General features: G+C 39.9%; 1 protein-coding gene across 1 annotated transcript in view; it reads left to right on the plus strand.

Annotated features, from left to right (window-relative positions):
* The window catches only part of LOC128640593 (leucine-rich repeat-containing protein 23-like), a 126,473-nt gene that overhangs the window by 62,767 nt on the left and 36,069 nt on the right, over positions 1–27,637 (plus strand). Inside the window, exons 3-4 of the mRNA XM_053693064.1 lie at positions 5,676–5,806; positions 26,431–26,567. Of these exons, the coding sequence (XP_053549039.1) occupies positions 5,676–5,806; positions 26,431–26,567 (268 nt within the window). The remainder of the gene's footprint in view (positions 1–5,675; positions 5,807–26,430; positions 26,568–27,637) is intronic.

Genomic DNA, 27,637 nt, shown 5'->3' on the forward strand with positions numbered 1-27,637 from the left:
GGATTGGGTTTTTGTTCCTTATTTTGACGAAAGGAACGAAAACGGTTAGAAACCTTAGATTTACCCTTAGGTTTTTTATCCTGAGGCAGAAAACTCCCTTTCCCCCAGTAACAGTTGAAATAATAGAATCCAACTGAGAACCAAATAAATTATTACCTTGGAAAGAAAGAGATAGCAATCTAGATTTAGATGTCATATCAGCATTCCAAGATTTAAGCCACAAAGCTCTTCTAGCTAAAATAGCTAAAGACATGGATCTAACATCAATTTTGATAATATCAAAAATGGCATCACAAATAAAATGATTAGCATATTGCAGTAATCAAATAATGCTAGATATGTCAGAATCCAATTCTTGTTGCGCTAAATTCTCCAACCAGAAAGTTGATGCAGCCTCAACATCAGCCAAAGAAATTGCAGGCCTGAGAAGAAGACCTGAATATAAATAGGCTTTCCTTAGATAAGATTCAAGCTTCCTATCTAAAGGATCCTTAAAGGAAGTACTATCTTCCATAGGAATAGTGGTACGTTTAGCAAGAGTAGAAATAGCCCCATCAACTTTGGGGATTTTTTCCCAAAACTCTATAGAATTTGCTGGTAAAGTATACAATTTTTTTAAACCTTGAAGAAGGAATAAAAGAAGTACCTGGCTTATTCCATTCCTTAGAAATAATATCAGAAATAGCCTCAGGAATAGGAAAACCCCTGGAGAAACCACAGGAGGTTTAAAAACAGCATTTAAACGTTTATTAGACTGAACGTCAAGAGGACTGGTTACCTCAATATCCAAAGTAATTAACACTTCTTTTAATAAAGAACGCACATACTCTATTTTAAATAAATAAGTAGATTTGTCAGTGTCAATGTCTGAGGAAGGATATTCTGTATCAGATAGATCCTCATCAGAGGAGGATAAATTATTATGTTGTTGGTCATTTGAAATTTCATCAACTGAATGAGAAGTTTTAAAAGACCTTTTACATTTATTAGAAGGTGGAAATGCAGACAAAGCCTTCTGGATAGAATCAGAAACAAATTCTTTAAATTCATAGGTATATCATGTACATTAGAAGTTGAAGGAACTGCAACTGGCAATGTACTATTACTGATGGACACACTATCTGCATGTAAAAGTTTATCATGACAACTATTACAAATGACATTCAGAGAAATAATTTCCACAATCTTACAACAAATGCACTTAGCTTTGGTAGAACCGATGTCAGGCAGCCAAGTTCCAGCAGATACTTCTGAGGCAGGATTAGATTGAGACATCTTGCAAAATGTAAAAGAAAAAACAACATATAAAGCAAAATTATCAATTTCCTTATATGACAGTTTCAGGAATGGGAAAAAATGCAAATAGCATAGCCTTCTGATAGAGAAAAAGGCAAGAGGCAAACATCAATGGGGTATTGAAATAATGAAAAAGTTTGGCGCCAAGTATGACGCACATCGTAACTGAATACTTTTTTGGCGACAATAATAACCGGAAATGACACACTCGCGTCACTAATGATGCAACCGTGTGTTGCGTCAAGTTGCGTCATAGACCTATTTTTCGCGCCAAAAAATTCTCGCGCCAAGAATGACGCAATAAAGTCTAGCATTTGGCGCACCCGCGGGCCTAATACCGCCTGCAATTTGCAAGAAAATAGTCAATTGAAAAAAAGACTAAACCCCAGGTAAGAAAAACATTTCTTAAATTTTTTTATTTTCCCCAAATATGAAACTGACAGTCTGCAGAAGGAAATACATGAACCTGACTCATGGCAAATATAAGTACAATACATATATTTAGAACTTTATATAAATGCATAAAGTGCCAAACCATAGCTGGGGTGTCTTAAGTAATAAAAAACATACTTACCAAAGGACACCCATCCACATATAGCAGATAGCCAAACCAGTACTGAAACAGTTATCAGTAGAGGTAATGGTAAATTGAGAGTATATTGTCGATCTGAAAAGGGAGGTAGGAGATGAATCTCTACGACCGATAACAGAGAACCTATGAAATAGACCCCTGTTAGGGAAATCATCGTATTCAATAAGTGATACTCCCTTCACGTCCCTCTGACATTCGCTGTACTCTGAGAGATATCGGGCTTCAACAATGCTGAGACGCGCATATCAACGTAGAAATCTTAGCACAAACTTACTTCACCACCTCCATAGGAGGCAAAGTTTGTAAAACTGAATTGTGGGTGTGGTGAGGGGTGTATTTATAGACATTTTGAGGTTTGGGAAACTTTGCCCCTCCTGGTAGGATTGTATATCCCATACGTCACTAGCTCATGGACTCTTGCCGATTACATGAAAGAAATACAAATTGACCTGTAAAATAAAACCTAACCTAAGTTACAATTACACCTAACACTACACTACAATTAAATTATTTCCCTAAATTAAATACAATTAAATTAAATTATCTAAAGTGCAAACCCCCCCCCCACTAAATTACAGAAAATAATAAACAAATTACAAGATTTTTAAACTAATTGCACCTAATCTAATAGCCCTATCAAAATAAAAAAAGCCCCCTCCAAAATAAAAAAACCCGTAGCCTAAACTAAACTACCAATAGCCCTTAAAAGGGCCTTTTGCGGGGCATTGCCCCAAAGTAATCAGCTCTTTTACCTGGAAAAAAAATACAAACAACCCCCCAACAGTAAAACCCACCACCCACACAACCAACCCCCCCAAAAAAAATCCTAACTAAAAAAACCTAAGCTCCCCATTGCCCTGAAAAGGGCATTTGGATGGGCATTGCCCTTAAATGGGCAGTTAGCCCTTTTGCGGCCCAAAGCCCTAACCTAAAAATAAAACCCACCCAATACACCCTTAAAAAAAACAGCCAATAGAATGCAAGCTCAATCCTATTGGCTGTTCCAATCAGCCAATAGGATTGAAGTTCAATCCTATTGGCTGATTGCATCAGCCAATAGGATTTTTTCTACCTTAATTCCGATTGGCTGATAGAATTCTATCAGCCAATCGTAATCTAAGGGACGCCATCTTGGATGACGTCACTTACAGGAACCTTCATTCGTCGGGTAGTCGTCGGCCGAAGAGGATGCTCCGCGTCGGATTTCTTTAAGATGGAGCCGCTCCGCGCCGGATGGATGAAGATAGAAGATGCCGTCTGGATGAAGACTTCTGCCGTCTGGAGGACCACTTCTGCCCGGCTTGGATGAAGACTTCTGCCCGTCTGGAGGACCACTTCTGCCCGACTTGGATGAAGACGTCTCCCGGTAAGTCGATCTTCATTTATTTTGGGGGGGCTTTTTTTATTTTGACAGGGCTATTAGATTAGGTGTAATTAGTTTAAAAATCTTGTAATTTGTTTATTATTTTCTGTAATTTAGTGGGGGGTTTTTGTACTTTAGATCATTTAATTTAATTGTATTTAATTGTATTTAATTTAGGGAAATCATTTAATTGTAGTGTAGTGTTAGGTGTAATTGTAACTTAGGTTAGGTTTTATTTTACAGGTCAATTTGTATTTATTTTAGCTAGGTAGTTATTAATAGTTAATAACTATTTAATAACTATTCTACCTAGTTAAAATAAATACAAAGTTGCCTGTAAAATAAAAATAAACCCTAAGCTAGATACAATGTAACTATTAGTTATATTGTAGCTAGCTTAGGGTTTATTTTACAGGTAAGTATTTAGTTTTAAATAGGAATAATTTAGTTAATAATATTATTTTTTCTTTAGATTTATTTAAATAATATTTAGGTTAGGGGGTGTTAGGGTTAGAGTTAGACTTAGGTTTAGGGGTTAATAAATTTAGAATAGTGGCGACGACGTTGGGTGTGGCAGATTAGGGGTTAATAACATAATGTAGGTGGCAGTGGGCTCCAGGAGCGGCGGTTTAGGGGTTAATACATTTGTTTCGTTGCGGCAGGGTCCGGGAGCGGCGGTTTAGGGGTTAATAAGTTTATTAGCGTGGCGATGGGCTCCGGGAGCAGCGATTTAGGGGTTAATAAGTATAATATAGGTGACGGCGGTGTCGGAGCGGCAGATTAGGGGTGTTTAGACTCGGGGTACATGTTAGGGTGTTAGGTGTAAACATAACTTTGTTCTCCCATAGGAATCAATGGGATATCGGGCAGCAGCGAACATATGCTTTCACTGCTTTCAGACTCCCATTGATTCCTATGGCATACCAGCGTACCAGGTACACTGGGCCAGAATAGTGGCGAGAGCGTACCTAGTAGGTATTTGTTAAATAGCAAAAGTAGTCAGATAGTGCCGAATTTGCATTCGGAACATCTGTAGTGACGTAAGCATCAATCTGTGTCGGACTGAGACCGGCGGATCGTATGTTACGTCACAAAATTCTACTTTTTCCGGTCAGTAGGGTTTGATAAATATGGAGAATCAAGCTCTCCACAATTACGCTGCGTATTTGCGGTTGACGGCTTGATAAGTAGATGCCTATGCATTCTTTGGATATTAAACTACTTTCTTGGAAAGTGTTGTTCCTTTTGGCTATCTCTTCTGCTAGAAGAGTTTCCGAATTATCTGCTCTTTCTTGTGAGTCTCCTTTTCTGATTTTCCATCAGGATAAGGCAGTTTTGCGGACTTCATTTACATTTTTACCTAAAGTTGTGAATTCTAACAACATTAATAGGGAAATTGTTGTTTCCTCTTTGTATCCTAATCCTAAGAAGTAAGAGCTTTGAAATATTATGTTGAAGCTACTAAAGATTTCAGGAAGACTTCTAGTCTTGTTGTTGTCTTTTCTGGTCCTTGGAAAGGTCAGAAGGCTTCTGCCATTTCCTTGGCATCTCGGTTAAAGCTTTTGATTCATCAGGCTTATTTGGAGTTGGGTCAGGCCCCACCTCAGAGGATCACAGCTCATTCTACTAGATCAGTCTCCACTTCATGGGCTTTTAAGAATGAAGCTTCAGTTGATCAGATTTGCAAAGCAGCAACTTGGTCTTCTTTGCATACATTTACTAAATTCTACCGTTTTGATGTATTTGCCTCTTCGGAAGCAGTTTTTGGTAGAAAAGTTCTTCAGGCAACTGTTTCAGTTTGATTCCTCTGCTTATGTTTTAAGTTTTTTTCTTTTCAATTATGAGAAAAACTTATTTTTTTGGATGTGGATTTAATTTTTTCAGCAGAAAATGGCTGTTTTTATTTTTATCCCTCCCTCGTGACTCTTCTGTGGAGTACCACATCTTGGGTATTACTATCCCATACGTCACTAGCTCATGGACTCTTGCCAATTACATGAAAGAAAACATAATTTATGTAAGAACTTACCTGATAAATTAATTTCTTTCATATTGGCAAGAGTCCATGAGGCCCACCCTTTTTATGGGGGTTATGATTTTTTGTATTAATCACAATTATATTTCCAGTTACTTTTTTGATGCTTTTTACTCCTTTTTCTATCACCCCACTGCTTGGCTATTAGTTAAACTGAATTGTGGGTGTGGTGAGGGGTGTATTTATAGGCATTTTGAGGTTTGGGATACTTTGCCCCTCCTGGTAGGATTGTATATCCCATACGTCACTAGCTCATGGACTCTTGCCAATATGAAAGAAATGAATGTATCAGGTAAGTTGTTTTTTCTTCAGCTGTGTATCTGGCTGGTGACCCTGGTATTAATATGCTCCCTTCTACTACAGTTGTAAGCAGTTATCTTGCATTTCAGGGAACCAGCTGCAGAGCCTGGAAGGACTGGACTGCACCAAGCTGGGCAGTCTGCACACCCTGGAGCTCCGTGGGAACCATCTGCTGAGCACAGCAGGGCTGCTTCTCCCCAACCTACGAGAGCTCTACTTGGTAAGGAGTGTGCAGAAAAAAGTGTGTTTGTGAATTGTGTGTAAGGGCCTCATGATCAAAGCTTCTCCAACTTAAAGATACATTTTAGTGCAGACTTCACAGGGGCTGAACTCACTGAATGCTAAAAGGGCGGAACCTGGAAGTCCCAGAGAGATGCCTCCCATAAAGCTCTCAGATAAGATGATATAACATTATCAACAACACTGAGATCACTCACAAGATTCTAGACAGGCAGTTTTTGCTATACTTGTCTAAGGGGCGTTCGCTGCATTTTTGTATACGAAAGAGACAACCCAGTGAAATACGGCACTGCATGACATGAGAGTTTTGTTACTTTCTATTTTATACTTAAAATTGTTTTTGATGTTTTATTACATTTAAGCTTTGCAATTTCTAACTTATGTTAATGCATTGAGATTTTTTTTTATACAGCAGTGATTTCACAAATTCTCATTATACTTTAAAAGTTTTCTTTTCTGTTACGTTAACAAATTAGGATCATACTTCATATATTTCTGTGTATTATTTTACAAATTGCTTTGCACTTTGTATTTGTTTTATGAAACAAAAAGTGGGAGGGACTCCCTAGGTGGTACGAAATAGAGCAGGCCTCATTACCTCATGCTATTCTCTTTCCTGATTTAATTTGGATCCCACATCACTGTAGCTCCCTTATCCCCTCTTCTAATATAATTATCAAACAATGCCTATCCCTTTGGCATAAATTACGACACTCACATATGATAGCTCCTCATCCATCTCCAATACAAAGTATTAGAGGACTGCTAAAAGGACTTCCAGACTCTAACCCCGAAAGCTGGACTAAACTCAATATCAAAACTGTTAGTAATCTGCATACAGGGCCCAACTGATTTCTGAACAATACCTGAACAATACCTGCTACATTATCCCACCTTACAAAAAACACATAATATTTTAGCATGGGAAAGAGACCTTCATAAGGAGATAGACCATAAACTCTGGACAAAAGCCATTACTGACACCAGATGTTCAGTCCACTGTATAACGCTATATGAACTATATTTCAAGCTCCTTACCAGGTGGCATTGGGTCCCTAACAGACTGCATAGAATTTTCCCATCTGACTCAGCATTGTGCTGGAGAAATTGTGGAGAGAAAGGAGATGATATCCACATTTGGTGGAGCTGCCCAGCCATTAAGAAATTGTGGTCAGATGTCCTCTAACTGTGTAGACGCTTATCCCTCCCAGCTGATTAAGGCCCAGAGACTTATTTACTTCATTTGGAAATTCCCAAAATTCTCAAACCCTGTAAATATCTTTTTATATATATTCTAATGGAGACCAAGCTAGTTATAGCACTAGATTGGAAACAACAGGCGACCCCCCCCCCCTATCCAAAGTCATTGAGATAATCTCTTACATTAGAACAATGAAAGAGGCAGCATATATAAATAGAGGAGTGCTTGATATCCATTCAGACATCTGGTATCACTGGGATACACTTACACAAAATCCTTGAACCTCTGTGGAGTGGGAGGAGGAGAATTACCAGCTTTCCCTTCCCCCCTCCCCCTTTTTTTTTTTCTCTAAGAAGCATTTAAAATTGTTTGTCACATGATTATTATACTTGTATTATGTATATTATATATACATTTGGGAGCCATTCTCTCTCTATCTGGAGCTCCTCATATTTCCTAGAGGTCCGGAACATCTTATACTTGAAGCATCAATTTGGGCATGGAAAACCGTGCCCCCAATATAGCAAAGGACCCTGTAAGTTTCAACACAACAAAAAAATAAAAAACTGAGGTACCACAGAACTCTTGACCCCATCTGTGGGGCTGATCAGAGACTTTAGTAGGATTTTTTTTTTTACCCGCTTGATGCATACTTTGTACAATGGGTGGAAATACCTTAATATGTCCTACACTTCTGCTTGTGTACTTGTTGTAACCTCAATTAAAAAATTCTGTTAAAAAAAAAGTGGATGGGAGAGGGCAGTTCCCTGTGCAGGGTACGTTGTACACTCTCTTACAAGTCTTGTGAAATTTACTAAGCATTTTAAACAAGCTAGTCTCACTGATTTGTCTCGCCTTCGTTCTGCAGGTGAAGTTTGCTAAAAATGCACAATACACTTATTTTAACTAAGAGAAAAGTAATATATACTAAACTATAGGCAAAATCAAGTTAAATTGTAGTGAAAACATTTCAGTTTAATTTGTAATTGGTGCAAACCGAGCCTTTATATCAGCCCTGGGTCCTTCCTTGTTATATTCTCTCTCCCCTTTGAAATTCTATATTTTAGAGAGCCTCATTACTTTCTATGGGAGGCATCTCTCATCTCTCTGAGACTTCCAGGTTCTGCCCTTTTTTCTTATAGAATTCAGTAAGTTCAGCCCCTGTGAAGTCTGTACTATAATTTCTCTCCAAGCAGGAGAATCTTTCATCAGGCCCCCAAAAAGTAATTAAGCTGTCAGTTCTATTTTACATAGAAAAAATACAAAGCAATTTAATTTGTAAAAAAAATCACATAAATATACAAAGAATGATCCTAATTTTTTTAAAGTTGCAAAGAAACTGCTAAAGCATAATTAGAATTTGTAAACTCACTGTTGTATACAGATTCTAAATGCATTAAATACAAAATAGAAGGTGCAAAGTTTAAATGCAATGAAACTTAATCTGAAGTGTAAAGTAATATAAAATGCAAAGTGTAAATGCAACAGAACTGTCGTGTTATACAGAGCTATATTGCACTGGGCTTGTGTCTCCTTCACATCTAGAAATGCAGGGAACACCCCTTAGAGAAGTAAAGCAGAATCTGCCTGTCTAGAATAGAGGGATTTTGCAGTGCTGTAGGATTGTTTTAGGTCATCTTATCTTTAGAGCTTTAGGCCCTTTGTTGTGTGTGTAAAGATTTTGTATGCGTGTTGCTGTGGGTTTGTGTGTATATTGCACTTGTATTTATTGCTGTCTTTCCATCTTTCACTTAACTAGGTTGTCTCTTACACTCTGGCCTGATGAACAAAAGTGCTAAGAGGCGCCGATATAGTCAAAAGGGACCTTGCAGCATTGCAGAGAGGTGTTTTACTATACATCACAATGGGTGGCCATGCTGGCAAAATATTCCAAGCAGCATCGGCACCAACACTGGTGATGTAGAGTAAAGGATCCCTTTTAAATATATAAGACCAAGCCTAATAACTATAGTTATGCACCCCAAAACCAACATAACCCACCCCCACAAACTAACCCTACACTACTTAACCCTAAATCACCATAACCCACCCCTACAAACTAGCCCTACACTACTTAACCCCTAAATCACCATAACCCACCCCCACAAACTAACCCTACACTACTTAACCACTAAATCACAATAACCCACCCCCACAAACTAACCCTACACTACATAACCCCTAAATCACCATAACCAACCCCCACAAACTAACCCTACACTACTTAACCCTAAATCACCATAACCCACCCCCACAAACTAACCCTACACTACTTAACCCTAAATCACCATAACCCACCCCCACAAACTAACTCTACACTACTTAACCCTAAATCACCATAACCCACCCCAACAAACTAACCCTACACTACTTAACCCTAAATCACCATAACCCACCCCCACAAACTAACCCTACACTACATAACCCCTAAATCACCATAACCCACCCCCACAAACTAACCCTACACTACTTACCCCCTAAATCACCATAACCCACCCCCACAAACTAACTCTACACTACTTAACCCTAAATCACCATAACCCACCGCCACAAACTAACCCTACACTACTTAACCCCTAAATCACCATAACCCACCCCCACAAACTAACCCTACACTACATAACCCCTAAATCACCATAACCCACCCCCACAAACTAACCCTATACTACTTAACCCCTAAATCACCATAACCCACCCCCCACAAACTAACCCTACACTACTTAACCCCTAAATCACAATAACCCACCCCCACAAACTAACCCTACACTATTTAACCCTAAATCACCATAACCCACCCCCACAAACTAACCATACACTACTTAACCACTAAATCACAATAACCCACCCCCACAAACTAACCCTACACTACATAACCCCTAAATCACCATAACCCACCCCCACAAACTAACCCTACACTACTTAACCGCTAAATCACCATAACCCACCCCCACAAACTAACCCTACACTACTGAACCCTAAATCACCATAACCCACCCCCACAAACTAACCCTACACTACATAACCCCTAAATCACCATAACCCACCCCCACAAACTAACCCTACACTACTGAACCCTAAATCACCATAACCCACCCCCACAAACTAACCCTACACTACTGAACCCTAAATCACCATAACCCACCCCCACAAACTAACCCTACACTACTGAACCCTAAATCACCATAACCCACCCCCACAAACTAACCCTACACTACATAACCCCTAAATCACCATAACCTACCCCCACAAACTAACCCTACACTACTTAACCCCTAAATCACCATAACCCACCCCTACAAACTAACCCTACACTACTTAACCCCTAAATCACCATAACCCACCCCCACAAACTAACCCTACACTACTTAACCCCTAACTCACAATAACCCACCCCCACAAACTAACCCTACACTACTTAACCCCTAAATCACTATAACCCACCAACACAAACTAACCCTACACAACTTAACCCCTAAACCAACATAACCCACCCCCGCAAACTAACCCAGCACTAAACCGCCAACAGCCCACCGCAATAAGCTTCATAACCTATTAACCCCTGAACTGCCAACAGCCCACCACAATAAACTTCTTAACCTATTAACCCCTATACTGCCAATAGTCCACCGCAATAAACTTCCTGACCTTTTAACCCTATATCGCCAACAGCCCACGCAATAAACTTCCTAACCTATTAACCCCTATATCGCCAATATTCCACCACAATAAACTTCCTAACCTATTAACCCCTATACTGCCAATAGCCCACTGCAATAAACTTCCTAAACTATTAACCTCTATAGTGCCAACAGCTCACGCAATAAACTTCCTAAACTATTAACCCCTATACTGCCAATAGCCCACTGTAATAAACTTCCTAAACTATTAACCCCTATAGTGCCAACAGCTCACACAATAAACTTCCTAAACTATTAACCCCTATACTGCCAATATCCCACCCCAATAAATTTCCTTACCTATTAACCCCTAAACCACCACAAACCCACTGCAATAAACTTCATAACCTATTAACCCCTATACTGCCATTAGCCCACCACAATAAACTTCCTAACCTATTAACCCCTATACCACCAATAGCCCATCACAATAAACTTCCTTACCTATTAACCCCTATACCACCAATAGCCCACCACAATAAACTTCCTTACCTATTAACCCCTATACCACCAATAGCCCATTGCAATAAACTTCATAACCTATTAACCCCTATACCACCAATAGCCCACCACAATAAACTTCCTTACCTATTAACCCCTATATCACCAATAGCCCATTGCAATAAACTTCCTGACCTATTAACCCCTATACTGCCAATAGCCCACCGCAATACACTTCCTAACCTATTAATCCCTATACCACCAATAGCCCACCACATTATACCCCTACACTACTATACCTCTAAACCGCTAATATCCCAACACAAGAAACCTTCTACCATATTAACCCCTAAACTGTCAATAGCCCACCACATTATACCCCTACACTACTATACCTCTAAACCGCTAATATCCCAACACAAGAAACCTTCTACCATATTAACCCCTAAACTGTCAATAGCCCAATGCATTATCCCCCTACTTAACCTTTACACCGCCACAAACCCCCAACGCAATAAACCCCATAACCTATTAACCCCTACACCGCCACAACCACCAAATGCAAACTACCCCTACACTTAACTACCTAACCCACCACCTCTAACCTAACACCCCAAAGTTAAAGAAAATAAAAAAACACAGTTATGCCTATTCTAAAACTAAAGCCCACTTTAAAAAAAACAACAACCTAAAGTGACACTAAAAGTTACTATAGCAATATCCTTAGAAAGGCTTTTTATAGGGCATTGTCCTAAAGTGATTTAGCTCATTTGCTCCAAAAATACAACCCAATTCTACAATAAAAGTAACCCCCACCATATCTAAAAAAAAAACAACTAAATTTATGCTTACCTGATATATTATTTTTTCCCTGGCATGGAGAGTCCATGATTCCATTTATTACTATTGGGAAATTCACCACCTGGCCACCAGGAGGAGGCAAAGACACCCCAGCCAGAGCTTAAGTAGGGTCCCACTTCTCATACTCCCCTAGTCATTCAGCCAAGGGAATAAAGAAAAGGTAGGAGAACACTAGGGGTATATAAGTGCCTGAAGGCTATCAAAATAATGCCGCCTTAAAAATAAATCAGGGCGGGGCGTGGACTCTCCATGCCAGGAAAGAAAATGATGCATCAGGTAAGAATACATTTTGTTTTCTTTCCAATTGCATGGAAAATCCATGATTCCATTAATTACTGTTGGGAAACCAATACCCAAGCCAGAGAGGACACAGAATGGACAGGGAGGAAAACTAAAGGCAGGTGGACCTAAACTGAAGGCACCACCGCTTGAAGCACTTTACTCCCAAAGGAAGCCTCAGCTGAGGCAAAAAAATCAAACTTGTAAAATTTAGAAAAAGTATGCAAAGAGGACCAAGTAGCCACCCTACTGAGTTGTTCCATGGATGCTTCGTTCTTAAAAGCCCAGGAAGAAGAGACAGCGCGGGTAGAGTGAGCCATTATTCTCTCAGGAGGCTGCTGCCCAGCTTTCTCATAAGCCAAACGAATGATACTCCTCAGCCAAAGGAAAGAGTAGTTGCAGTGGCTTTTTGGCCCTTGCGCCTACCAGCATACACTACAAACAAGGAAGAAGATTGTCTAAAATCCTTGGTAGCCTGGAGATAGAACTTTAAGACATGCACCACATCTAGGTTGTGTATCAGACGCTCCTTCTGAGAAGAAGGATTAGGACAAAAGGAAGGAACTAAGATCTCCACATTGATATTGCGGTCCTTGGTCACCTTGGGAAGAAATCCCAATTTGGTACGAAGAACAGCCTTATTCGCATGGAAAATAATAAAGGGGATCACACTGTAAGGCAGATCATTCTGAAACTCTACGAGCAGAGGAAATAGCCAACAAGAACAAAACTTTCCAAGATAAAAGTTTAATATCAAAAGAATGTATAGGCTCAAACTGAGCCTTTTGAAGAACACGCAGAACCAGATTAAGGCTTCAAGGAGGAGCAATAGATTTAAACACAGGCCTCATTCTGACCAGGGCATGAACAAAGCACTGAACATCTGGAAGATAAGCTAACTTCTTGTGTAGCAAAACCGAAAAGGCAGAGATCTGTCCCTTTAGAGAACTAGCTGACAAACCTTTCTCCAAGCACTCTTGGAATTACAAACGAATTTGAGGAACACAAGAAAAGAACAGAGCGCAACCGCGACTCAAGGTAAAAGTTTTATTACTTATTTGAGCGCTAAAAACAAATTGCACTTACAAGAAGTTAGCAATATTTGAGCCTTTAGGTATAATAATCCACTGGACCACTCTCCTCCAAGTTAACCTTCCACGCCGGAATCGGATATGGCGTCTCCGGGAAGTCCGCAGGCTTAGAAATCAATACCTCAATAGTAAACGGTAAAAAAGTACTTGTAAAAGCAATCGGCATTAATGTCTTTCAACAGTGTCCCTTTGTGTAGTCTGCGCGTTTCGTCCTCATTGATCGGGACTTTCTCAAGACTCAGGGTTTAATGTCCTTGTTCGCGGGGATCCTCTTTTTAAAAACTCCAACTGCGTTCCTATTGGTTAGACTATGGACCAATCGCGAGCGCCAATCTGACACACCTACTTTCAATCCATATCTCGCAAAAGCGGTGAGTCAGACTGGACTCGTCGGTCTCCAGTCTAATTTTCATTCTCATTCCGAACAACCAGTATATCAAATATATATATATAACTATTAGATCTTGTGAAAAAAAAGGGGTATGAAAAAGTTATAAAAAAGTTATATAAAAAACACAAACCAACATTTAAACTCAAACTAGTCATAATATTCTACTAACACCTAACGATCATAAGGCTTCTACCTAAGATGCACATAGCTGACAGTTCTTGAAGAGATATTTTTTTATTATCTTAAAGGGATATTATCATTTTCATAAAAGGATATTAACCTTGCCTTCTCCTATCTACTACCTTCTAAACCTGATAATGATGATGTACCAACACCAATCTTAAAATATAAGCGATATGTGTTTGCCCTTAACTATTTAAAAGAGTTTTAATTGATATAAAAAATATTAAAAAAACATTGGTTTGCATTTTAAAAATATAATAGTAAATATCATTTTTATTAAAAAATTAGTTCATACTGATTATTTAAAAAATTAAAACATTACTACTTCCATGTATTTTTTCTACACTTATAGGAATTATTGAATTATTAAAATTAAATCATGAATGCTTGGAGATCTAAATCTATATTTAACCCTTTTGGGGCCAAGCAGTCTAAAGATTGAATCCACTTTGTTTCTTTTTTTCTCAGTTCTGTTAATCTCTGATGAGGGTTAGTGGACACAGATACTGTTTCTAAGATGCTGATTTTGAGGCTACTAGGGTCATTGTTGTGAAACACCCGAAAGTGATCGGACACACTATGTGTCTTCAAGCCTAATTCTATGTTATGAATGTGCTCATAGCATCTACGTTTCACCTTCCTTTTTGTCCTCCCTACATAGACACACCCACATTTGCACGTTAAGCTGTATACTACATATGTGGATTGGCAGGTACCTCGTGAAGTAATGGAAAATACTTTTGAATGACTCGTATCCTCAATGGAGTCCCTGTTCCAAATTAAGGGGCACATGCAACATTTTTTTCGACCACATTTAAAGGTCCCTGGTTTCCCTTTGACCCATTTGTCTAATGTACCTAGGCCACTATGTTTATTACATTCTAATATAGGCAATTTGGAAGGGGCTAGGATATTCTTGAGGTTCCTATTTTTCTTATAAACAATACTGGGTTTGTCTTTAATTGCATCCTTAAGTAGGGGGTCTGCCTGTAGAATCCCCCAATGTTTATTCAGGATTCTTTTAAAGAAACCAGCACCTTCATTATACGTGGTTATAAACCTGATTGTATTCTGCTCAGACCCTTCACTAGTTGTTATCTCTTTTGGGCATAACAGTGCATCTCTACTGCACATTGTATTTCTATTTCTTGCTTCCATTATCAGATTTTTATCATACTCCTTCTCTAAAAACTTCTTTTCTAGCACATCAGCTTCCCTACTAAAATCCTCCATTTTGGTGCAGTTTCTTCGTACCCTACCCTATTTAAATGAAGCTTTTAGACTTTTGGGAGATACACAAACTTATGAAAAATTATGTAGAGATCCCACAATTGAATACAATAAACAGCTATTAAAAATCTTGAGTGAAGCTAAAAATGAATCAATCCTGAACAATGATGAATTTGGATTTATATATAATCCCCATCCGAAAATACCTGTCTTTTATCATATTCCCAAACTGCATAAAGACCCCAGTAACCCCCCTGGTCGCCCCATCATTTCAGGGGTAGAGTCCATCACCAGCAATCTATCGACCTATATTGATTTTTATATGCAGCCAATTGTGAAAAAGATCAAATCTTACATTAAGGATACGTTGGATGTTATCACACAGTTAGAAGGTTTAATATGGAAAGAAAATTATGTGTGGATAACATGCGACGTATCATCTTTGTATACTAGTATTCCCCACAAGGAAGGAATAGAAGCTTTTAATATTGTGGGTGCAAATAGTGGTATTTCTAATAAACATCTGGAGTTTTTAATCAAAGTGATAGACTTTATATTAAGTAAGAATTACTTTAATTTCCAGGGTAAATTCTACAGACAAACCCAAGGGACAGCCATGGGTACTCCAATGGTGCCCTCTTATGCCAATATTTACATGGCCCAGTTTGAGGATGAGAAAATATGGAACAATAATCCCTATGCAAATTATATCGTCAAGTATCTGAGATACATTGACGATATCATTATTATCTGGCAAGGAGGAGAACTATTGGCTACAGAATTTATCAATTACATAAATACCAATATGTTTAATTTATCATTCACTAGTAAAATGTCAAAAGTTAGCATTGAATTCTTGGATGTGGAATTTTTTAGTGAAGGTACTCCAAACACTGTAATGGTTAAAAATTTCCGCAAACCCACTGATAGTAATGGATTCTTAAATGCCAACAGTGGCCATAAGAGATCATGGATACAAAATATCCCTTACGGGCAGTTTCGTAGGGTACGAAGAAACTGCACCAAAATGGAGGATTTTAGTAGGGAAGCTGATGTGCTAGAAAAGAAGTTTTTAGAGAAGGAGTATGATAAAAATCTGATAATGGAAGCAAGAAATAGAAATACAATGTGCAGTAGAGATGCACTGTTATGCCCAAAAGAGATAACAACTAGTGAAGGGTCTGAGCAGAATACAATCAGGTTTATAACCACGTATAATGAAGGTGCCGGTTTCTTTAAAAGAATCCTGAATAAACATTGGGGGATTCTACAGGCAGACCCCCTACTTAAGGATGCAATTAAAGACAAACCCAGTATTGTTTATAAGAAAAATAGGAACCTCAAGAATATCCTAGCCCCTTCCAAATTGCCTATATTAGAATGTAATAAACATAGTGGCCTAGGTACATTAGACAAATGGGTCAAAGGGAAACCAGGGACCTTTAAATGTGGTCGAAAAAAATGTTGCATGTGCCCCTTAATTTGGAACAGGGACTCCATTGAGGATACGAGTCATTCAAAAGTATTTTCCATTACTTCACGAGGTACCTGCCAATCCACATATGTAGTATACAGCTTAACGTGCAAATGTGGGTGTGTCTATGTAGGGAGGACAAAAAGGAAGGTGAAACGTAGATGCTATGAGCACATTCATAACATAGAATTAGGCTTGAAGACACATAGTGTGTCCGATCACTTTCGGGTGTTTCACAACAATGACCCTAGTAGCCTCAAAATCAGCATCTTAGAAACAGTATCTGTGTCCACTAACCCTCATCAGAGATTAACAGAACTGAGAAAAAAAGAAACAAAGTGGATTCAATCTTTAGACTGCTTGGCCCCAAAAGGGTTAAATATAGATTTAGATCTCCAAGCATTCATGATTTAATTTTAATAATTCAATAATTCCTATAAGTGTAGAAAAAATACATGGAAGTAGTAATGTTTTAATTTTTTAAATAATCAGTATGAACTAATTTTTTAATAAAAATGATATTTACTATTATATTTTTAAAATGCAAACCAATGTTTTTTAATATTTTTTATATCAATTAAAACTCTTTTAAATAGTTAAGGGCAAACACATATCGCTTATATTTTAAGATTGGTGTTGGTACATCATCATTATCAGGTTTAGAAGGTAGTAGATAGGAGAAGGCAAGGTTAATATCCTTTTATGAAAATGATAATATCCCTTTAAGATAATAAAAAAATATCTCTTCAAGAACTGTCAGCTATGTGCATCTTAGGTAGAAGCCTTATGATCGTTAGGTGTTAGTAGAATATTATGACTAGTTTGAGTTTAAATGTTGGTTTGTGTTTTTTATATAACTTTTTTATAACTTTTTCATACCCCTTTTTTTTCACAAGATCTAATAGTTATATATATATTTGATATACTGGTTGTTCGGAATGAGAATGAAAATTAGACTGGAGACCGACGAGTCCAGTCTGACTCACCGCTTTTGCGAGATATGGATTGAAAGTAGGTGTGTCAGATTGGCGCTCGCGATTGGTCCATAGTCTAACCAATAGGAACGCAGTTGGAGTTTTTAAAAAGAGGATCCCCGCGAACAAGGACATTAAACCCTGAGTCTTGAGAAAGTCCCGATCAATGAGGACGAAACGCGTAGACTACACAAAGGGACACTGTTGAAAGACATTAATGCCGATTGCTTTTACAAGTACTTTTTTACCGTTTACTATTGAGGTATTGATTTCTAAGCCTGCGGACTTCCCGGAGACGCCATATCCGATTCCGGCGTGGAAGGTTAACTTGGAGGAGAGTGGTCCAGTGGATTATTATACCTAAAGGCTCAAATATTGCTAACTTCTTGTAAGTGCAATTTGTTTTTAGCGCTCAAATAAGTAATAAAACTTTTACCTTGAGTCGCGGTTGCGCTCTGTTCTTTTCTTGTGTTCACAGCTATCAGTTGTTTGGGCGCTCTTCAGCGTCCAACGATCAGTAAAGCAGCACCGCTCTCAGCAACAGAGTCAGGAGGAGTCATATTTAGGCACCAGAACACAGAATAGATTTTACCATACTCCTGGGGACATCGAGGTGAGATAGGTAGCATTTTTCAATGCTATAGTACTTTGTGTCAGTTTTTATATTATCGTGTATCACTTGTAATTGATTTACAATAGTGTGTTTGTGATTGTCATTTTTCAGTGTTATCTATAGGTATTATTGACACTAATAGGTGTTACTCTCTGTTTCAAACAATATAGTTTTTTGCCGGATATGTATGTGTAGAGATTAATAGACAATACTGATATTGATATAAGGAACGGCACTGAGAGTACATCTAGGCAACAAAGAGTGCTTAACGTTCAGCTCACTTAGACAAATTTTTATTGTGAACCTTGCTTTGTATTTTAATTGTGTAAATCAGTCAAGTGTGTAGAGTACAGCCAGATACACATTAGGTGCTATTAGGCTCTGCATCAGTGGTCAGTTAGCGCAGTGTTAGAGTAACAGTGTAGAATTTGAGGAACTCTCAACTTGTGCCAAGGGGAAGCCTTGAGATTCGCACCAGGAGAGATAGGTGCGCCAGACCTTATGATATATCCGACGTGTCACAGGCTTACGAGCCTGGATCAGAGTGTCAATGACCCTATCTGAAAAACCTCTTTTAGACAGGACTAAGTATTCAATCTCCACGCAGTCAGCCTCAGACTTGTTCCTCCCTGATGGTTGATATAAGCTACAGATTTTTATGTTGTTCCGATTGAAATCGGATAAATCGGACAGAATGCAGTTGAGGCTACGCTACCAGAGCATTGAAGATTGCTTTCAACTCCAAAATATTTATGGGAAGAATGGATTCCTCCGACAACCAGGATCCCTGAGCTCTTAAGGGACCCCAAACTGCTCCCCAGCCTGAGAAGCTGGCATCCATAGTCACAATTTCCCAAGATAGTCTCACAAAGCACATGCCTTGGACCAGATGATCCTGACAGAGCCACCAAGAGAGAGATTCTCTCGTGTAGCTGTCTAGGACGATCCGCTGAGATAGATCCGAATGATCTACGTTCCATTGTCTGAGCATAAATAGTTGAAGAGGTCTCAGATGGAAGCAAGCAAAAGGAATAATGTCCATGGTGGCTACCATGAGATCAATTACCTCCATGCAATGCGCCATGGAAGGACGTGCAGAGAATTGAAGGGAGAGACTGGCAGAGAGAAGTTTGGACCATCTTGTCCCCAAAAAACAAACTCTGGTATTGGTAACTAGGGAACACTTGGCCAGATTTATCTTCCACCCGTGAGTGCGAAGAAGAGACAACAGAGAGTCCCTGTGAGATCTTGCCAAGTGAAAAGATGGAGCCTGAATCAAGATATCGTCCAGGTATGGAGCCACAGTGATTCCCTGTGTCCTGGCTACCTCTAAAAGAGCCCACATCACCTTCGTAAAGATTCTGGGAGCTGTAGCCAGACCAAAAGGAAGGGCTACAAACGGGAAGTGTTTGTCTAGAAGGCAAACCGCAGAAATTGAAAGTGCTTTTTGTGAATTGGAAGGTATGCGTCCTTCAGGTCTATAGTGTTCATGAACTGACTCTCCTGGACCGGAGGAAGAATGGATCTGATAGTCTCCATTTTGGAGGTCTGAACCATTAAAAATTTGTTCAGACATTTTAGATCCAGAATATGACAGAAAGTTCCTTCTTTCTTTGGAACAACAAAAAGGTTTTAATAAAACCCTAAGCCTTGTTCCGCAGGAGGGACTGGAACGATCACTATCCTGTATCCTTGTGAGACAAACAATGACTGTGGGAGTATGGGAAGTGGGAGGATACTAAAGCTCTGGCCGAGGTGTCTTTGTCTCCTCTTGGTGGCCAGGTGGTGAATTTCCCAACAGTAATGAATAGAATTGTACACTCCCAATGCCATTGGAAAGAAACATTATCTTAAAATTGCCCTGATAAGGCATTGCTCTAATGCAATCATAGCTCTATTACCTTAACATTTTTTTCCCTTTTATTTAAAAACTACCCTAAAAAAATCCCTATCCAAAAAGGGATTTAGCGCTTTTGCTTTTAATTAAAAAAAACTAAAAAACCCTATTCTAAAGAAACATCCTACAAAAAATTCTAAGCTAAAAACAAATCCTATTCTAAAAAAGACTGCCCATAGAAGGGTATATTGTATGACGTTGCCCTAAAGAGCTCTTTTAGAATTTAATAAAAACTCTTCAGAAAAAAAACTAAAAGGGAATAAAAACTAAGCTTAACTGCGGTGCTCCTCTTCATGGCGAGGCCCATCTTCATCCTGGTGGGGGCACATCTTCATGGAGGCAGCAGTCTTCTTCTGTCCTCACCCAGGGGGTGGTGGTCCATCTTCATCCATCTTCTGCCACCACTCTGCATCCATCTTCCACCCAATGCATCTTCTTATCTTCTTTTCTTGTCATCTTCAGATCTTCCGTCCCCAACCTCCTCTTCATGCCGTCACCCGCCACATACTGAAGGTTAAATGCGAGGTACCCACTTTATATAGAGGTACGCTTGCATACCTATTGGCTGATTTTCAAATCAGCCAAAAACGTTCATTCTATGTGCTGATTTGAATTTGTTTTTGAAAGTCAGCCAACAGGAACGCAAGGGCACCCCTATATAAGGGGCTACCTAGCATTTAAAATTCAGTGTGCGGTGGGTGACGGCATGAAGAGGATGTTGGGGACGGAAGATTCGAAGATGGCAAGAAAGGAAAATAAGAAGACGCATCAGGTGGACTTCTTCAGCGGAGTGGCGGCAGAAGATGGATGAAGATGGCCACCGTGATTGAAGATAGAAGAGGACCCCTGCAACCACCAGGATGAAGATGGGCCCCACTATGAAGAGGAGCACCACAGTTGGCGATCACATAGGAGCAAGAGTCAGGTTGGTGAATATAAACTTTGGGGTTTAGCATTAGGATTTTTTTGGGGTGGGCTTTTTTTATTTTTAAGCTTAGTTGTTTTTTTTTTACCTTTTAGTTATTTTTTTAGTATAGGGCATACAAAATGCCCTTCTAAGGGCAGTATTTTTTTTTTTAATAGGGTTATTTTTAGCTTAAGATTTTTATAGCATGTTTTCTTTTTTTTTAGAATAGGGTTTTTTATTTTTTTTATTAAAAGCAAAAGAGCTGAAAACTTGAGGACAATGTCCTATAAAATGCTCTTATCAGGGCAACCTTTCTTTTTGGTTAGGGATTTTTTTAGGATAGGTTTAGAGCTATGATTGCTTTAGGGCAATGCCTTATCATGGCAATTTTTAGAGTAGGCTTTTTATGGGTGGGTGGGGGTTACTTTTGGAATGGGGTTGTATTTTTTGGGAGCAACTTAGGGGTATTAGCTTAGATGTTGGGGGATCGGCTGTTAGGTAGTTTAGAAGTGTAGGGGTAGTTTGAATTTGGGGGATTGTAGCAGTTTAGGGGTAATAGTTTTGGGGGTGGTTATGTGATTAGGTTAGGGCAGATTAGGGGTTAATAATGTAGAAGGCTTAAGTTGCACTGGGGTAAGGGCGCATTAGGGGTTAATAGTTTAGTGTAGCATTGCATTTATATACAATGTAAAAAGGATATGCATTGTCATGTATAATACACATTATTTTATTTTGTGGCATGTAGCTGGGCATTCCAGGGGGAGTATAGCTAGAGTATGACGTAGGTGTATACATTCTGTGGGAGTGAGCTGTGCGTTCCAGGGGAGTATAGGGAAGACATGACATAGGTGTAGGTATTCTGTGGGAGTTATCTGTGCGTTCCAGGGGGAGTATAGGGAAGACATGACATAGGTGTAGGCATTCTGTGGGAGTTAGCTGTGCGTTCTAGGGGAGTATAGGGAAGACATGACATAGGTGTAGGCATTCTGAGGGAGTTAGCTGTGCGTTCCAGGGGGAGTATAGCTAGAGTATGACGTAGGTGTATGCATTCTGTGGGAGTGAGCTGTGCGTTCCAGGGGAGTATAGGGAAGACATGACATAGGTGTAGGGTTCTGTAGGAGTTATTTGTGCGTTCCAGGGGAGTATAGGGAAGACATGACATAGGTGTAGGCATTCTGTGGGAGTTAGCTGTGCGTTCCAGGGGAGTATAGGGAAGACATGACATAGGTGTAGGCATTCTGAGGGAGTTAGCTGTGCGTTCCAGGGGGAGTATAGCTAGAGTATGACGTAGGTGTAGGCATTCTGTGGGAGTTAGCTGTGCGTTCCAGGTGGAGTATAGCTAGAGTATGACGTAGGTGTAGGCATTCTGTGGGAGTGAGCTGTGCTTTCCAGGGGAGTATAGGGAAGACATGAAATAGGTGTAGGGTTCTGTGGGAGTTATCTGTGCGTTCCAGGGGAGTATAGGGAAGACATGACATAGGTGTAGGCATTCTGTGGGAGTTAGCTGTGCGTTCCAGGGGAGTATAGGGAAGACATGACATAGGTGTAGGCATTCTGAGGGAGTTAGCTGTGCGTTCCAGGGGGAGTATAGCTAGAGTATGACGTAGGTGTAGGCATTCTGTGGGAGTTAGCTGTGCGTTCCAGGTGGAGTATAGCTAGAGTATGACGTAGGTGTAGGCATTCTGTGGGAGTTAGCTGTGCGTTCCAGGTGGAGTATAGCTAGAGTATGACGTAGGTGTAGGCATTCTGTGGGAGTTAGCTGTGCGTTCCAGGGGAGTATAGGGAAGACATGACATAGGTGTAGGCATTCTGTGGGAGTTAGCTGTGCGTTCCAGGGGGAGTATAGCTAGAGTATGACGTAGGTGTAGGCATTCTGTGGGAGTTAGCTGTGCGTTCCAGGTGGAGTATAGCTAGAGTATGACGTAGGTGTAGGCATTCTGTGGGAGTTAGCTGTGCGTTCCAGGGGAGTATAGGGAAGACATGACATAGGTGTAGGCATTCTGTGGGAGTTAGCTGTGCATTCCAGGGGGAGTATAGGGAAGACATGACATAGGTGTAGGCATTCTGCGGGAGTTAGCTGTGCGTTCCAGGGGGGTATAGCTAGAGTATGACGCAGATTATGACATAGATGTAGGTGTTCCATAGTTACAATTTCCCAAGATAGTCTCACAAAGCACATGCCTTGGACCAGATGATCCTGACAGAGCCACCAAGAGAGAGATTCTCTTGTGTAGCTGTCTAGGACGATCCGCTGAGATAGATCCGAATGATCTCCGTTCCATTGTCTGAGCATAAATAGTTGAAGAGGTCTCAGATGGAAGCAAGCAAAAGGAATAATGTCCATGGTGGCTACCATGAGATCAATTACCTCCATGCAATGCGCCATGGAAGGACGTGCAGAGAATTGAAGGGAGAGACTGGCAGAGAGAAGTTTGGACCATCTTGTCCCCAAAAATCAAACTCTGGTATTGGTAACTAGGGAACACTTTGCCAGATTTATCTTCCACCCGTGAGTGCGAACAAGAGACAACAGAGAGTCCCTGTGAGATCTTGCCAAGTGAAAAGATGAAGCCTGAATCAAGATATCGTCCAGGTATGGAGCCACAGTGATTCCCTGTGTCCTGGCTACCTCTAAAAGAGCCCACATCACCTTTGTAAAGATTCTGGGAGCTGTAGCCAGATCAAAAGGAAGGGCTACAAACGGGAAGTGTTTGTCTAGAAGGCAAACCGCAGAAATTGAAAGTGCTTTTTGTGAATTGGAAGGTATGCGTCTTTCAGGTCTATAGTGTTCATGAACTGACTCTCCTGGACCGGAGGAAGAATGGATCTGATAGTCTCCATTTTGGAGGTCTGAACCATTAAAAATTTGTTCAGACATTTTAGATCCAGAATAGGACAGAAAGTTCCTTCTTTCTTTGGAACAACAAAAAGGTTTTAATAAATCCCTAAGCCTTGTTCCGCAGGAGGGACTGGAACGATCACTCCCAGGGAAGAGAGATCCTTTGCACAACTTAAGAATGCCTCTCTTTTCACCGGGTTTGAAGAGAGTCTTGATAGAAGGAATCTGACTCTCGGAGGGCAAGATTTGAACCCTATCCTGTATCCTTGTGAGACAAACAATGACTGTGGGAGTATGGGAAGTGGGAGGATACTAAAGCTCTGGCCGAGGTGTCTTTGTCTCCTCTTGGTGGCCAGGTGGTGAATTTCCCAACAGTAATGAATAGAATTGTACACTCCCAATGCCATTGGAAAGAAACATTATCTTAAAATTGCCCTGATAAGGCATTGCTCTAATGCAATCATAGCTCTATTACCTTAACATTTTTTTCCCTTTTATTTAAAAACTACCCTAAAAAAAATCCCTATCCAAAAAGGGATTTAGCGCTTTTGCTTTTAATTAAAAAAAACTAAAAAACCCTATTCTAAAGAAACATCCTACAAAAAATTCTAAGCTAAAAACAAATCCTATTCTAAAAAAGACTGCCCATAGAAGGATATATTGTATGACGTTGCCCTAAAGAGCTCTTTTAGAATTTAATAAAAACTCTTCAGAAAAAAACTAAAAGGGAATAAAAACTAAGCTTAAAAATGAAAAAGCCCACCCCAAAAAAATCTTAATGCTAAACCCCAATGTTTATACTCACCAACTTGACTCCGGGTCATACTTGATCGCCAACTGCGGTGCTCCACTTCATGGCGAGGCCCATCTTCATGACATAGGTGTAGGGTTCTGTAGGAGTTAGCTGTGCGTTCCAGGGGGAGTATAGCTAGAGTATGACGTAGGTGTAGGCATTCTGTGGGAGTTAGCTGTGCGTTCCAGGTGGAGTATAGCTAGAGTATGACGTAGGTGTAGGCATTCTGTGGGAGTTAGCTGTGCGTTCCAGGGGGGTATAGGGAAGACATGACATAGGTGTAGGCATTCTGTGGGAGTTAGCTGTGCGTTCCAGGGGGAGTATAGCTAGAGTATGACGTAGGTGTAGGCATTCTGTGGGAGTTAGCTGTGCGTTCCAGGTGGAGTATAGCTAGAGTATGACGTAGGTGTAGGCATTCTGTGGGAGTTAGCTGTGCGTTCCAGGGGAGTATAGGGAAGACATGACATAGGTGTAGGCATTCTGTGGGAGTTAGCTGTGCATTCCAGGGGGAGTATAGGGAAGACATGACATAGGTGTAGGCATTCTGTGGGAGTTAGCTGTGCGTTCCAGGGGGGTATAGCTAGAGTATGACGCAGATTATGACATAGATGTAGGTGTTCTGTGGGAATTAGCCGGGTGTTCCAGAGGGAGTAGCCTGTACTTTGATTGGGATAAATCACCAGCTGTGCAATATATTCCAATCTCTGAAGTACAAGTTACCAGTAGGGTGTCAGCCATGTTTGTCTTGCCAGCTTTTCAGTGGTGAGATTTTACAGTGTGAGGCAGGTAGTGTAGGTATAGAAGTAAAGTCACACAGGCATTATTTGAAGTTTTTGGTTTCAGTGAGCGCAGTGTCTGTGTCCTGTTTAGGAACACTTCAAATACGCCCCCCTGCCCACAGAAAGTGCCACAAAAAGTGCTGACGAGTGGCAATATCAGCAATGTTTTGCTGATGTATTGCTCCCCATTATCTCCTATGAGAGATACATCGCCACTTGCTGGCATTTCGCGGGTCGACCCCCTTTTTTAGAAAATGTTGATGCTTTGAATATCGGGTCTGTGGTTATTTATTAATTTAAAATATCTTTACTTTCTACTAAATATAATATACTAAATCTCTATGGTAAAACCACTAGAACCAACACAGATAAATTGTGAAATAAACTCTATGAGAGGGTCTCCATTATTTGCCAAACAGTTTATTTAGGAATCAATATATGTTAATAATAAGATAAATATTTACAGGTATATATATATATATATATATATAAATCTATTTTACAGCAACACAGTCCACATTTAAGATTCAGGGCAACTTACTACAAAAAATCCCAATTTGTGCAATACTGCTACACAGAATATTATACTTAGAAATACTTAGCCAGATTCTCTGTGTCCAACATCATTCATCTTTTTAGCAGGAGCAGGATAGGAAAAAAGAGACAGAGGTTCTGGTGTTACAGTATTTTATACCCCAATTCAAAAGGGAGTGGCTTATCAAATGCCACTCAAAAATACCATTGGGAGTGTCTTTAGTTCAGAGAGAAAGGTGTACCTGGGGGAAGGGATTTTAATAACAGCTAGGTGAATATTCCAGTGATAAAATGTCACCACAGGGTCCTCAGTCCCAGTCTGTCTCTCACTTTGTCCCAGGTTGTCTCTCTTACTCTGCGCTACACTGCTTATCACTCGGTCCCAGGGTGTCTTTCATGTTCTTTTTAGCAGTCTCCCTCTCTCATTTTGACTGTTCCAGGCCCAGAATAACATAACCCGATTAGAGGGTCTAGACTCCCTCGTCCATCTTACAACTCTTCATCTGAGAGAGAACCAGCTGGAGAACCTAGATGGGATGTCAGAGAATCTTCAGGCACTACAGTATCTCAACCTCAGGTATCTCACAAAGAGCCAGACTTCACAGAGAGACACCATATTCAGTATCACAGAGAGACACCATATTCAGTATCACAGAGAGACACCATATTCAGTATCACAGAGAGTCACTATATTCAGTATCACAGAGCCACAAATAAACCCTTTTAGGATATCAGAGCCACAATCGCACCCTCTTTGCATATCAGCATTGCGGTAGCATCCTCTTATAAAATAAGAGCTTCAGCCACGACCCCTTTAGTACTGTATATTAGCTTTACAGTCGAACCCTCTTATTAAATCAGAACTGCCATTAGACCCTCTTAGTATATCAGAATGTTAGTTGCCACCTGTTAGTATATCAGCATTTTAATCGCACCCTCTTAGTATATGAGCATCACAGTCACACTCTCTCAGTATATCAGCATTTCTATATAAAATAAATATTCCAAAATATCACAAAAAGAAAAATGTGAAATAAATGTGATAATACAATCATACGATATAAAATAGATAAACCATACAATAAAAGTTCATAAGTAAGGATATATTCGTTCTCTATATTCGTTCTCTCTGGGTTCTCCAGCCTTTCATGTTCCTCCGTGTGTTCTCAAAAGAAAAGAAACAAAATGCACAACATAGTGTAACTCTGTAACCACTTATTGGAAAACTGATACACTTGTTTACGAGTGATTACTCACATTTGTTGGAGCTTAAACCAAGCTCAGGGAAATGCGCACACCCACTTTATACTGGTGGGAAAACCGTTACTCTCACGCAAATATGATAAAATCAGATATTTATTAAAATAAGTAAAAAGCGTCACAAATGCACCATCAACACCTTTGACAGAGGGCAAGTGAGCAATAATATATATGATATTACTCAAAAGAGCAGTCCCAAAACCTGGATGGTAATGGATGGAGAAGCAGAAACTTAACCACTAGATCATCCACCCTGCAATACCAGTAGGAATTGCTCCTCCCCCAGGTGTACAAGGAAATGTAGAGACACACTGGAGAGTCTAACGTTAACAGTTCCGACGTACGTTTTGCTGGATCAGCTTTTTCAAGTCCTTGAAAAAACTGATC

Source organism: Bombina bombina, chromosome 9 (genome assembly GCF_027579735.1).
Source record: "Bombina bombina isolate aBomBom1 chromosome 9, aBomBom1.pri, whole genome shotgun sequence".
Classification (NCBI taxonomy): domain Eukaryota; kingdom Metazoa; phylum Chordata; class Amphibia; order Anura; family Bombinatoridae; genus Bombina; species Bombina bombina.